Genomic DNA, 14,327 nt, shown 5'->3' with positions numbered 1-14,327 from the left:
ATGTTTATATGGAAGGCACTGCACAGCATAAAAGCTCCTCCTAATTGAGTTGTCAGTACATGTCAAACAAGATGAGCCTAAGATTTGTGTTGCTTATTGATCATCTGTGCCAAGGAACATCAGGCCATTTTTGCCTTATTGTATATGTTTTGTTTTTTTTTCTCCATCGAGAAATCTTAGTGACAGAGAAGCAAACATGCCCCAGAGACGATAACGCGGTCTGACGAGCGACCTCTGTCACGTGACCAAGCTGGCTGGCGGCACAGCGAGGTTACGTCACCATGGACCCCCGGCGGTGGCCGAGGAGGCGTGGGCTGGAGCAGCTGTTGCTGCTTGTGCACCAAGAAGCTGCGTGTGCCAGCGTCTCATCTGCCTGTGGTCACAATCGAATAATACACTCGCTCGTATGAACGGGAGATTCATCCACAGCAGGTTTTAAGGACATTCAATACTGTTTGGATTTTTAAGTGAGACAAAAATGGGTTCTGGGAAACTAGTTTTAGCGTTGCTCATCTATGAGCGGGAACTGTAATGATAGTTTTTTTTGTTTTTCTGGACACCGTCACACATTCCAGAGTAAATAGGCCTTGCAGCGTTGGGGACGAGGTGAATCTCACTGACTTCCTGCCGCAAACCATGATTCTCTGCACTGGACTTTAACTCCCTTTTGCATGAAAGATTAGCTTCGGTTCCATAAGAACTTATTGGAATGGGCCCAATACACAACTGACGTAAAAGCATTTCAAATTACAAATAGACATGCAAAAGGCACCACATCCCTTGAAAATAAGAGCAGTGGGTTATTATGACAAGCTGGTGTTTTCACGATACCAAAATGTTCGACTTTGATACCATACGTTTTTTGGTTTCGGTATTGGTAACCGGTACTTGGTGCAACACTAGTAGAGCCGGTTTTACATTTCAAATGTGGTGTGCTCAGATATGCACGCATGGTTGGAGGAATTCATCGAAACATATATTTAATTAGACAAGTGACCTACATAGCGATATGAAGCCTGCGTGAGAGGTACAGTGACATTAGCCTGAGCAGACCAATGGCCATACTATTATTGAAACTATGATGACGACTGTATTTCAGAGCACCTTTAAATGCATTACACTAAATATGCTTTGTTGATCAATTTTATTTGCAAAAAATATTTGCAAAAAAATTGCCATTTGCACAAAAAAAAAAATGATGGAAAAAATAAACTGAAAACTGAAAGTAATATGGATTACAGTGCAAGTCCAGCATTCAGGTATTTGGGCCTCTTGATCCAAGATGACAACTCCAGATGGGAAGGTTTTCCAATGCCTGAGGTCGACCACAGAAGAAGCGAGACTCCCTCTTGAAAGTTCCAGCCTACACCTGCTTGTCCTCTCTAGTGGGTCATTTGCCTCCACTGTATGGCCAACAAACGTTACCATGGCAACCGCCTGCCTCATCCTCTCCTGAGCAACCTTATGAGCACCAAGTAGGAGGCGGGGCCAATCCAGCCATTGGCACACTCCGCACGGACAAGTGTGTCATGGAAATCTCCGTTTGATGTTGATGCAAAGCGATGGCGACACTGAACACAACCCATCCTCCTCCTCCTCTTGGAATGGCTCACTGACACACATGACACCATCAACCAAAGTATGTTCGCGTTTTTTTTTTATTTATTCATAACAATAAATCAATTATTTAGCCGCAAAAGTAGCTAGTGCCCTCATCAAAGTGCCACGATGCGCTTACTTAGACATCATTTCTAACCACAACCCAAACAGATACAACTGAAAAGCAAGGCAACGATAAATTGGACAATACAGCGAGGCTTCGTGGCGCTATAGCGGAAAGTCATCCTTAGCCATCCAAACACTAAGAGGATTAGTTGACCATGTTCAAAAATAGTGTGCGGCTTTATGTACAGGCCTCGGTGGGCTTCCAGCTATGCCTGCTATGAATACAATTATGGAGGCTGGGTTTGAAATGTTTGCACTGCTACAAAAGAGAAATGGGGGGGTACAGTCAGAGTCAACAACTGAATTCAAACATTGATGCAGGTAATGGGTGCCCCTCTTTAAATGATGAAGATATTATTTAACGTGAATAAGGAACACAGTAGCTCTTACAGTGTCACTTCATCATGACTGCTGACCTGTACATATAACACTTGATTGCTAATATTAAATTTATGTGCATTGGTGGCCCAGCCATAACATTTCCAATGTTGCGTTAGTAGTACCACAAGAGCTACATAAAAGCATCCGTGAGGTTCAGCAGCGGAGCGGCCTTGCAAGCAGCAGCGACAAACCCACAGCGAGGCGACAGCAGCAAAGCAGAGAAGCGCTCAAAGGAAAACATTGCAGCAGCGCGGTGTACACACCTTGGCATTAATATAAGGGTCAAAGGGCCCACAGCGTTTGAACTCTTTATGGTCTACAGAGCTCTGGGAGGGAGGAAAAGAAGATAAGCTGATGGATTTGGATCAGAGACAAGAAATGAATACACATGAATGATCATCACAACGAAATATGTGAACACAACTGTTAATGACCAATTAGATGTCAGGATTAGTTTAAGAGAAATGGCCCACAATGAGAATTACATTATGACCTGTCCCCCCCCCAAGAATATTTGACCATAGCTGCAATATAAAGCTCAGAGTGGGTCATTTCTGCATGTCCAGAATAGGCCTGCCTACTGTGACTGGCTTAAAAATTGTTAGCACAAACAAGCACTTCTCACGCAAACTGAGCGCCAAAGCACTTCCATGTAGCATAGTATCAGTATCAAGTGTGAGTCATAATGCTGGAAGAAGAATGCACACAAGTCAAATACTTAGAAACATCCAGACGTGCAATGCTGAGGTAACAGTTGATGACCATTGAAATGACTTAAGTTCGGCAAAAAGCTTGGAGGAGAGCGAATGGCCCAGAGTTGTCAAACAAATGGCTTATGGGCCAAAGCCAACCTGCAAAATAATTTACTCTGGCCCACAAGATGAATTTGAATGTGGATAAAAAATAGTGCAGCAACCCTGCAGTTAGTATGTGTTGTGTTATGAGTTCCATATTATCTGACTTTTGATGTGACTGTGAATATTTATAAGATGACTCCTCACAAAAGGGTGGTGCGAGTATGAAAGTGAGCAGAATGTCGAACCGACCTCTGTTATCAGCCACTTCCTCGTCAACCTTTCAAAATGTGTAATCAAACATCTTCACAACAACAAAAAAAAGCTTCATTTGGTCGACTCCAACTCATACATGTATCAATGTATTTGTTTATCTTTAATATATAAAGTTTATCCAGTTATATGACCACTCAATTTGTGTGCCCTATAACTATAAAAACTCTGACACGCCTGTTCTTGAGACATTTAATGGCTGACCTCTTCCGATAATAACATCAACACACACCATTACAATGTAAATCCAACCTGTTCGTTGAGTTTGGGATGGGAAGGTCCTTGGTGGACGAGCAACCTGACAATGCGCTCGTCTCCCTTCCACGCCGCCAGGTGCAAAGGGTAGCAACCCTTGTTGTCGGCTATGTTGGTCAAGGCCTCGTTTCGCAGGAGCATTTCCACCACTTCACTGACGGTTAAAGAAGGGATGAGGCAGGTCAGATTTTGAAGAGCAATATAATAAATAGTCTTTGCAAACAGGTAATCAATAGCTTTATAGTCCCATCGGGACTGGTTCGCGGCCTCGTGTAATGTGGAGGATATATAGATGTGGCATTTAACCACTACCTGTGTCCATTTAAGGCGGCGTGATGGAGAGGACTGTATCCGGTGCTGTCCACACAATTCACGTTGGGACCTCTCCAGATGCTGGTCAAAAAAAGAGGGTGATAATTAATTAACAAAATGCTGAATGGCCACTTTGTTATGCAAAGTTACAATCATTATGCTGATTTGTTGATCATTGAAGAGCTTTTGTACCTTTAATCAAAAATCACATTGATGTTTTGGGTATCTGCATTTTGGGAAGAACTTTTGTCAAAAAAATTAAATAGAAATAATGATTTGTTCTTTTAGTGTATCATTCCGCAAACGGGAAATTGAAGCTTAAACCTAAGACGCCCGTGTTGGGAGAAAATCGCAACCTCCCTCTCTAGCAAGATCTTTATGAGGACAGTAGAGACATTCTGCAGCTTCCAACCAGGAAGGAAAATCACCAGGTTGCTGAAGCTAAAATTAGCTCACCATATCTAGTTTACAGTATCTTTGTTATTCCCAGTTAAGACCAACGCACAAAAGACCTTTGTTAATGTATTCGATCATGAGCAGCACCCGGATAAAGCACTGAGTAATAAATTATTGAGTAAAAAACTCCAATCTCGCTCTCCTCCACCATTGAAGATGCACTTAGCTCAATTAACAGTGATTTGGTTCATTGAATTTGCTTTACAGAGATGATCGACTGGGTGAATAAAAAAAAAAGATAGATAGATGGATGGGTGGATGGCTAGACACAGTTATATTTGTTTCGACATCAGAAGAACCCTCTATCCACGTGGCTAGATAAAGAGTAGACTCACATTCACACCACATGTCTTAGTAGTTCTTAGCAGTGTGTAATTATATAGTCATCGCTGCGCATCTGCGGCCCATGGAACAATGAACTTGACACTCATTCACAGGGATGAAACCATCTCCAAGTCACAGACAGTTCATTCCCTTCAGTATGTCTTTAAAGTTTTATTTATCACAAGAGGCAGCCAAGAGGATGCACTTGAAAAAAAAAACAGAATGTGCAAGGATAAATTACTCAAGTGTGAGGAAAGGCCATGCATTGATAAGCTTCAGTGAAGTAAGAAGGGAAGTTATAATCATGCTTCCTTCTCGTCCCTCTAAGAAGCACCAATGACATTTCAGGGTACGACATTGATAGTGCTGGTATTTATTTTTCATTTTGCATAAGGTGGAAAACCGTGTGAGTGAGTCGTAATGGCCACCACAACATGGCTCAAAGTGTACACCGATGACACGTTTCTGTGGCCAGTGAACACATCATAAGCACAAGTGGAGAGAGAACCCGACTTTTGGTTTCTGTCCTAGATAAAAGAATTATGTAACAGCTTACAGCAGGAGGGGGAAAAAAAGACCATAAACAAATTAACAAACATGAACAGAGCAGCAACTAGGACAGGAGAAGTTAACGAAATCAGGCAGAGTGCAGAAAGCATTACCAGAGAAGAACAAGAAGTCCCGCCTGGCATCAGGCACACAATTAGTACGGCTTTGACTTTATTGCACTGATGGTCACACTCTTGAATATTGATAGTTTCTACAATGTAGTGTAATTGTAAGACTCTCATACAAGATTTAGAGCCAGGTTTAATCAAATATTTGTGTTACTTGGTCAATGTTAACAATATATGTAGATAGATGTCACAAAATCTGCTACAGGGCTCTGATGTGTGACTATTTTAATATTTAGTTGGACTTATAGTTACTCCAAAGAGGACTAACATATTTTTTAGCACTGCAATTGGGAATTATAATCGTTTATTTTCGGTTGTATGAGATTACATAACATTATTTGTAAGGGAAATGGTGGCATGTAGTACTATATATATATATATATATATATATATATATATATATATATATATATATATATATATATATATATATATATATATATATATATATATATATATATATATGTATATATATATATATATATATATATATATATATATATATGTATATATATATATATATATATATATATATATGTGTGTGTGTGTGTATACACACACACACACACACACACACTCTACATTTACAGTAGGCAGTAGTAAAAGTCACAACACCTCATCCTCACAGAGTTTTGGCGAGCTGGCACTCAAGGCCAGAAATCAGTGTGGTGCCGGACAATCCACCATCATCCTCTTACTAGGGCTCACAACCAACATAGCGCAGGGACGGGGCTTAAGGCCAATAGCTGGGCGGTGGGCAAGACAGAAAACACCATTTGGATTGGAGCGCGAGCGGACGAGGGGGTGTGGGCATTCAAGGGAAGCGACGAAGGAATTCCTCTTTGAAGGGGCCACATTAATCCTTAATTTCCCTGAGGGAATATCAACGGGATGAAACTAGAAGTCGACAGAGATTCGGTTGCTGTAATTCCGTGCTGTACAAAGCTTGGTTTTAAAGAAGACGACAGATAATAATATTTCCCTCGAGTCCTATCCATTAGCCTACTGATACTAGTCGAATGCTGACATGTTGCATATATGTACAGTTGGATTAATCATAAATCCCCACTGTTCTTCTTAAATCCTCAATTTGTGTTTCAATGTTAGACAGACAATATGATTGAACTCAGGATTACAGTACAATTTAAACCAACATAAAATCAGTCAATAACCAAAATTGTCAGATCTGCCACAAATTCACATACCACTAAGACTATATAGTCTTGCTTAAGTGTCTGACAATATCAGTCAGAAGACAGAGGCAACGCGCATGGATTCATGTTGAAACAGATAAAACAACTACAGGGCTATTCCTCTGAAGCAACACTTGAAGTTAGCTCGCTTGCAAATTATGCAACAATTCTATGGCAGTTAAGATGAGTCCTCGGGATGTCTGTGACACATATGTCCGGAAACTACTCCACATGAGGAATTTGTGATCTCATGGTCTGCCTGGTTACAGTTGAAACTTCGATGTTCTCGAAAGCCATATGACCTCAGATTGCAAAACAGTGACTAAATGAAAATGTAACACAGCAAAAGAAAAAAAACAGGATGTCTGCTCATTCTATTCAATATAATGGTCATTCTGAAAATGCTTGCTTCAGAGCTCTAATTCAGTTTTTATTGTCTTTTAAACCACCAGGATAACTTTTTATTATTATTATTTAAGTCTTTATAACTTTCTGAAAAGAAAATGAAAACTAATCTCCTAACCTGATAATGGTTTTATTTATCAGTAATGTATTTATTTTAGTTTGTTGCACTTTGTTTGTTGGTTATATTTATACTAAGAGATATTTTAAACAATGGTGGTATTTATTTGGCCATTGGATGATTTAGTTTTATTTTTAGCAAACTTTTATTAATTTTAATGTATTTCCTTATTTTGATTAATATATGGAGAAAAGTTCAATTGCCACCATTAGTTATCTTAAGTATAAAAACAAACCTTATATGTTATTATCGGGATATAAAATTATTACTTTGGTAAGTCACGATTTAAGATTTTCCATATCACACAGCACTAAACTATAAAACACATGTGACATGCGATGTCCTTAAATTGAACATTAAAAAGAGATCTGGGAGACTAACGCTCTGTTACTGAAATGAAAGCTAAGATCAATTGTGACCCCAGCCAATTAAAAGTCTACAGAGGGGCTCATGAACACATCAAGTGAGGTATTGCATTTCACAGAGAGGAGGAGGAGGTGACGTGGATTAACTACGGATGCCCACAGACTGACAAGGGAGCAGTCAAAAGGCCTACAGCAGAACCAAAAAGATGGGCATGAAAAGCAATGTTGGCAACGGGCGGAGATGAAAAGAAGGATGGCAAGCTATAAAACACACACACACGCACTCACACACACATTAAATCACAGCCCATTTTCTCGCTGGCATTTTTCCAAACTGAACTTGTGACTCTACCACCAACATCTATCAAGTGTTTTGCTTAATGACAGTGTGGTTCAATCTTGGTACTTGCAACTCATGAAAATTAAACCAAAAAATCTATTGGTGTATATACGTATTAGTCAACCTCATTCCAGAAAGGTTTCATTTAACTTGTTGCAAAATTGCAAAAAACGTCATTTGCTTCCTGTAAACTACGGGTCATAACCTTCAACTAAAGTGAGTGTCAGATGTTTGTAGTCAGGATATGGACAGGAGTGCGGCTGTGCACCCAGCAGGTGAGCAGAAACACTGCTGAGAGGGGAAGACTGGGAGATTGCGAGAGACGCCATGCACGGGACCACACAGAACAAACGTCTGGGCCACTAATGGGCCTGCACATGTCCAAACAGTGGGAGCCCATATCTTATAATTTGTTTCCACAAAAAACCCCACAACTGTCAGAGTTCTTATCTTTCTCTTTCAACTATTTGTTTTTGCAAGATTTTCAATGGGGGGGAGTGAACTGAAGTTTATATTAACACGCACACATGGGATTACCCGAGTCTGTTTTGTACCATTTCATTCATCACACATCACACGAGCGACAATCTAGGTCAGGACAGATCCATCCAAGATATTAATGTTTAACGGAATGGACATTCTGCATTGTGATACGAATGTATATTCATAAACAATCCATCGATAGCTGTGTCGAAAATCTGCTCACGGGCCAACACATTAGGTATTTTCTTCCCCATCAGCGTTTTGACTATACAATATTTGTCTACGAAGGTTTTCAGCATCCACATGTAAGACCACTTTCAACTCTTCCTTCACACATACGAGGTGTCTTGTTGTCAAACACGCGTAACACCGTAAACGTCACACGCCGAACAGCGTGTCGCAAACTCAGATGCTCCTGGAATGCTAACATGGCAGTGTAAACTTTCCCAGCTACCCACACTGCCGGCTCGGTTGAACCAGATAGTTTCTCTAGGTTCCGAGGTTACAATTGATGCAATGTGACTAGCAAGCCTGCCACTCACATTAGAATGGTCAGCGCAGTGCAGCACTGTAGCATAACTTGGGACTCAATTTTTGCAGGATTGAAACACTACGACGAAGCTCTTCGTTCACATACACTGATTTTATGAGAGCAACTTCGATGTTAATGTTTTTTTCTCAGCATATTTCTTTTTTTTAAAGGTGACTCGAGTCTGACAGCTTCAGTCTGATTAGGATGAGCCAGAAATAGCGGATGTAATGGGATGGAAGCATCTGGAGCAGAGCCCAGCCAAAATTAAAATTCTAGCCGAGTTCTTACGAAAAGTGACCCGGCAAGATAATAAACTGTACGGATCCAGAGAACCTTTTTCAGCGTATTCTATCACAAACTACTGCAGATTTCTATTGGTCTAATGAGGAGGGCACTCTAAATAGGTGGTCTAGTTGGAGCCAGATGACAGCTCAATTTTCTTTGTGAGACCAAAACAGGCGAGAAACCCCCCCAAATGGTCTTGTATGAATATGAAAAGCTATCCTGCAAGGCTTTGTCAGCTGGACAAAGGATGTGGCTGTGAAGCTACGAGACAAGCCCTCATCTGGCTAAGCTCTCAGGGTGTCCGTCCAGATCTCCCAGCATTCCTCGGTTAATTTCCCTCTCAATAGACAGATTGTTTGCTTCTGTTTTTTGGCCAGGTACTTTTTATTACCTTCAGTTCACCCACAGCCACTACTTACATTTGCAGAAAGTGGACCAAAAAAAATATCCTCTCCAAAGTAATGATTCTTTAATTTACCTAGTCTTTTATGAAAGCAGACTGATTTATTTTTTGTGACGGACAAATTACTACACTATAATAATAATTGTATATGATTATTCAATTATTCTGTGCAATAATCGGTGGAATCTAAAAATATTCGATAGTGACAGCCTAATTCTTGGAATTCTGCTAATTAAGTTGAACTGATTGTCAATAATGCTTGATGAAGAAATTGGGGGAAAATGGCACGGATTACTTACCTGCAACCAGCAGAGGCGCTGCTGATTAAGTCTTAACTTGTTTGCGTCTAGACTGCCTTACATAGGTTGCACCACGTGTCTGCAATTCAAAGGCTGCCGTGACCTTGCAGCTTGAAGATGCCCCGCCTGTCTTGTTGTGATTTTAATGGCGCAAATGTTTAGGGCCGGGGCATCATTTACATGCCTGGGTCCATGCCTGTCCCATGGCAACTACTGGGGTGAGGCCTTTTGGGAAAGCTGACATTCCGCACAGCCGAGCTTCACAACTGCATGCTTATGACAACACTGCAGGTCTTGACATGCGCCCCATTCCAAAGCAAGAACGCCAGAAGCTAGTGAAAACAAACGTCAGACTGCGTTACATGATATTAATGATTCCATTTAGCCTGTTAATAAAGGTAGTGTTTAGGGTTAGGGTAGGCTTAATCTGGTTTCACTATTCCGTCCTTAATTTGTGGAATACACAATCAATTCTGAAAGAACTAATTTCACAATGTTCCCATTAATCTGTCTGAGGAGGTGGGCGAGCCACCCTTGTGAGGCAGTCAGCCTCAACAACTATGACTCTGAATTGGATTTCCGATTAGGTTTTACCGTAATTAAATTTGAGTGCGCTACATGACCAGCATGAGGTAGACTGACTTATCACTCCTGATTTTACAGTAACACTTTAGACCAAGTTGGCTAGGATGCTTCGACTGACAGTTCATCCACATTTGATGATGGTGATGCGTCATAGCTACGAGTTGTCTACTCAAAATAATCGTAGCTATGACGCAGACTGTGGATAAAAGACTTACACATAGAACAAGTGGAGATAGTTAGTGCATGCTATTTTGGCTTGCCAGTATTTCAGGTAATGGGAAAATCTTCGCAAAACAATCAACCTCAAAATGATAACAGAAATGGATATACTGGCACACAACCAGTATCATCCTTTTAGGGCTGAATACCGAGCATTTATTATAAGACAGACTCCTGGAAGACTGCAAATGGCATGTACAGACTTGATAGTTTGTATGGAAATAAGCATCATTAAAGTCAGCTAGAAGACAGAATCCTTAAGATGGTGGCTAAAACCTTATCAACCGTTTCCCTCACCAAGTACTTCCCCTTTCTTGCGACCTCTGCAACAAGCAGCTGAAGTCAGTCAACGCACACGCACGCACACGCACGATACACATCAGCTTTCCTCACACATTTGACTTTTGTTTGGATGAAAGTTGGGCTGCTTTGATTACTACACTTTCATCAGTGAGAGTGCAGACTTTCTTTTTTGTTTTTTACTTTATTTTCATCATTTTTTTAAACTACTTGTACTAATTTATAATAGATATGTAGCTGCATGATAGCCTGCCAGTGGTTTGTGCACATTACAGTACAACTGGCTTGGAGCTAACAAAGAAGCATGCATGCATGCATGCGCATACACTCGGCTGGCATTGACATAATGTTTGCTCCATCAACTAAACATACTCATATGAGTTTGCAGATTTGATTAGTCAACATAATAAAACAGAACACGCAGGACTACCATTTGACAGAGAAATATTGCAACACGGAATGGAATTACTCAGCGTCTCCTTCCCTCCAATAGAGCCTACCTGAGCAGACTGGAGAGCGTATGCGAGGAGGCAGCGTGGCCGCCGCTGTTGCCACTTCCACCGGTTCCGTACGACCCGCTGCCGGTGCCAGCCGATGGTCGTTTCCCGGATAAAAGCTTCTCCACCGCGGCCAGGTTTCCCGTGCGCGCCGCTTCTAGGAGCTCCTGCTCCTTCCCCATTGTGGATGCGTTAAAGACCAAAGGAAAAGGACGGGCTTTGCTTGTGAGATTCCTCCGCGACACCCCTCCTTCCTCTCCCGATCCCAAGTTAGTATTCCTCAATTGTGCGGAAACAAAAAGCTGCCTCCGCCGCTTTTTCTACACGTCCACCCGCTCCACGGCGTCGCTGGCGCCTAAAAAAGGGGGAAAGTTCCGCTGCGGCGCACGGCACCACCATGGAGCAAACTTCCTCTGGCCAGTCCCCTGAGCGGCGTCCGTCACTTCCTCGAAACTGCTCCCTCTTGCTGCATCTCCAAGCCGAGCCCCCCGCAGGCAATCAAACGCACGGACCCGGACATGACACACACCCTTCCCCGAACGGCTCGATATTGGAGATGCCAGCAAGGTGATGCCACATTCGCAAGCGGGCACAGAGACAGGTTGCGCCCCTTCCAAGTGAACTGTCCAGTGTCCACTAATTTTCCGTATTCTGGTGATCAATGAATAATACAGAGTTTGGTGGACCTCGGCGTCATCCCTGAACACCTTTTGTTTTTCTCTTTATTTTTATGCGTAACCTGTCAACTTGTCTCGGTGGGTGTGGACGGGAACATTTCACAATAGCTCATCAGGTGACGGCAGTAAACAATAACAATGTGACGTTTAATCCGTAGTTATAGTCAATGAAAAAAACGGGTGAAATACACCTTTTTGGTTATCAGTATAACGTTTGCTCTTTAAAGCAATCACAGCGTGCACAGTGGTACTCGGTTTTGGTCTTTTGCCGTGCTTAATTAACACGCACGAAGAGTATGGCAATTGATTAATTTCACAACAGGATTTCACTTTTTTTATTTCTTACATGATCCTGTCAAAATTTTAAAATCAAACTTTAAAAGGCAGAAAATGGTGCGCGAATGACCATTTTAAACAACGGTGTCAGTTTCAAAAGATCGGTCTTTATCAATAAAGGTTTGAAGAAATGCAGTCTGTTTTGTAAGCTATTTGTTAATAAAGGTTGTACAGCAGGAACCGGAAGTGACGTAACGCACTACAGAGCTACCTGACTCTTCTTTGGATACATCGCATAATTTGAAAATAAACCGGCCGCGTTTATTTAATAGTTACCCATTAAAACGATCGTTTGTGTTAGCTTATCTTCGTTTGCCTCGCTTAAGTTTGGTTGACGCCTGACAACATTAAAGGTAATGATTTCTTTCTTAATGTTTATTTAGCTAGCCAACAAGCATCGCATGCATTGAAATAAAGTTAAACAAATACTGCATGCATTTAAAAAAGAAACGATCCTTACGCAATTTTAGCAGTATTACGAATACTATTGTGTGTCGATAAACAAGGCTTAAGAGTCAGAGTCTTATTGATCCTGCAGCGTCTGACGCTGTCGTCGTGATTGAGTGATAATGGCTGATCCTGCGCGGATCAAAACTGAGGGCACACTTGAGAACCCAGCAGCTGGCCAAGATGAGAAGCCTAACGCCAAGGTCACCGAGGACACACCGTCTCCTGCACCTGAAAAGACTACAGACGAACCAAAGGAGTCTTCCCCACAAGACCAGCACAAACAGGATGATGCAAATGTAAATAAATGTAAAGTTTAAGTCTTCATACTTAGCTGACTGGCTACTAATTCTTGCCCACTGTTTTCTTTTGTCTCTAAAGGAACCGGCAGCAGCAGAGGATGAAGAAGAAGGGACTTCGGGTCAGCCTTCGTCGAAAAGACTGAAGGTGGAATCAGAAAAGAAAAAGGAGAAGCGGCAAAAGGTTGATGAGGATGAAATACAAAAGATGCAGTAAGATATTTCCAACCAAACACAAGCCTTATTTGTTTTATTCCCATTAACACATTTCTTCCTGTGTTTTTGAAGGGTTTTGGTGTCATCTTTCTCTGAAGACCAACTGAATCGTTATGAAATGTACAGGCGTTCTGCTTTCCCTAAGGCTGCTATTAAGAGGGTATGAAGTTTTGACTATTGCTTAGTGCAGTGTTTCCAAAGCTTTAATGAGCAAAGGAACATCATTTTTAGAAAAATGTTATGGGACACTACCAAACTACCTCAAAAAGTATATACTGAAATAATAATCTCATCCTTGTTACCCACAAATGTACATACTTTATAGTCTGGTTCTTCTGAGTTGAACACAAAGCATTTATGCCTGCAGGAAGCTTATCTTATTTGAAGGGGTTATAAATAATAATTTTAATAAATAATTTTACAATAAGGTGACCAAGAATCACCTTGATGTGTGCTTTGTTTTCTAGCTGATCCAGTCCATCACGGGATCCTCAGTGTCCCAGAACGTGGTCATTGCCATGTCTGGTATCTCCAAAGTCTTTGCTGGGGAAATAGTTGAGGAAGGTAAGATAGTATCTATACCACACTTGGGTCGACTGTCATGTAAATAAGTAATATTAAATATTTTGGGTTTTCACAGCATTGGATGTTTGTGAGAAGTGGGGAGACACGCCACCTCTTCAGCCCAAACACATGAGGGAGGCAGTGAGGAGGCTCAAGAGCCGCAATCAGATTCCCAACACTAAGTTCAAAAACATTCTGTTTCACTGAGGAGCGTAGCTTCAAATTAGAGTTCAGTGATGAATACACTGGCCCCACCCATGAAGAAAGAGGCACCATTGCTCCGAAGACAAGGGTCCGACTACTTACCACTGGCTGGGCAGACCTCAAGATCAGTCTGCATTCTGCTGAAGGAACTTTGATCAAGGACTATGAAATAGAAGCAGCAGCCTTTGTTCTCGCCAGACTGTCAGTATAAAGGTTTGATGAAACATTCACTTCAGTTTGGATGACGTTGTACCGATAAAGTATCGTTGTAAATACAGTAAATTTTATTACTGAAAATAACATTACCATTTGCCTTTTTTATTGAAGCTTTAAAAAATGAATTGCAATATCCACCATAAAAAA

At 41.3% G+C, this 14,327-nt stretch overlaps 2 protein-coding genes across 3 annotated transcripts in view; one reads left to right on the top strand and one right to left on the bottom strand.

Annotated features, from left to right (window-relative positions):
* Positions 1-12,283, bottom strand: part of LOC125989168 (ankyrin repeat and SAM domain-containing protein 1A) — a 32,115-nt gene extending 19,832 nt beyond the window's left edge. Inside the window, exons 1-4 of one of the 2 annotated variants that reach the window (XM_049755240.2) lie at positions 11,225-12,283; positions 3,741-3,821; positions 3,426-3,582; positions 2,370-2,432 (exon numbers count right to left, since the gene is read on the bottom strand). In XM_049755240.2, the coding sequence (XP_049611197.1) occupies positions 2,370-2,432; positions 3,426-3,582; positions 3,741-3,821; positions 11,225-11,403 (480 nt within the window). In that variant the 5' untranslated portion in view covers positions 11,404-12,283. The remainder of the gene's footprint in view (positions 1-2,369; positions 2,433-3,425; positions 3,583-3,740; positions 3,822-11,224) is intronic. The other variant, XM_068649929.1, reaches the window with a different exon arrangement.
* Positions 12,284-12,419: 136 nt separating this feature from the next.
* On the top strand, positions 12,420-14,264 carry taf11 (TAF11 RNA polymerase II, TATA box binding protein (TBP)-associated factor). Its single transcript, XM_049755251.2, has 6 exons — positions 12,420-12,587; positions 12,773-12,980; positions 13,063-13,193; positions 13,269-13,356; positions 13,664-13,760; positions 13,837-14,264. The coding sequence occupies exons 2-6, from the start codon at positions 12,804-12,806 to the stop codon at positions 13,965-13,967; spliced, it is 624 nt and encodes a 207-aa protein (XP_049611208.1). The 5' UTR covers positions 12,420-12,587; positions 12,773-12,803; the 3' UTR covers positions 13,968-14,264.
* The last annotated feature ends 63 nt before the right edge of the window (positions 14,265-14,327 follow it).

This window comes from Syngnathus scovelli, chromosome 2 (assembly GCF_024217435.2).
Source record: "Syngnathus scovelli strain Florida chromosome 2, RoL_Ssco_1.2, whole genome shotgun sequence".
NCBI lineage: Eukaryota > Metazoa > Chordata > Actinopteri > Syngnathiformes > Syngnathidae > Syngnathus > Syngnathus scovelli.
Note: the sequence above shows the minus strand (reverse complement) of the source record. Positions and strands in the feature narration are given on the sequence as shown.

What these genes read in the sequence shown, in the direction of transcription:
- taf11 (XM_049755251.2), top strand. Translation starts at nt 12,804, where the DNA reads ATGGCTGATCCTGCGCGGATCAAAACTGAGGGCACACTTGAGAACCCA. An exon ending in GATGAAATACAAAAGATGCA is followed by an intron (nt 13,194 to 13,268) that starts GTAAGATATTTC and finishes GTGTTTTTGAAG; the next exon opens with GGTTTTGGTGTCATCTTTCT. An exon ending in TGGGGAAATAGTTGAGGAAG is followed by an intron (nt 13,761 to 13,836) that starts GTAAGATAGTAT and finishes GGGTTTTCACAG; the next exon opens with CATTGGATGTTTGTGAGAAG.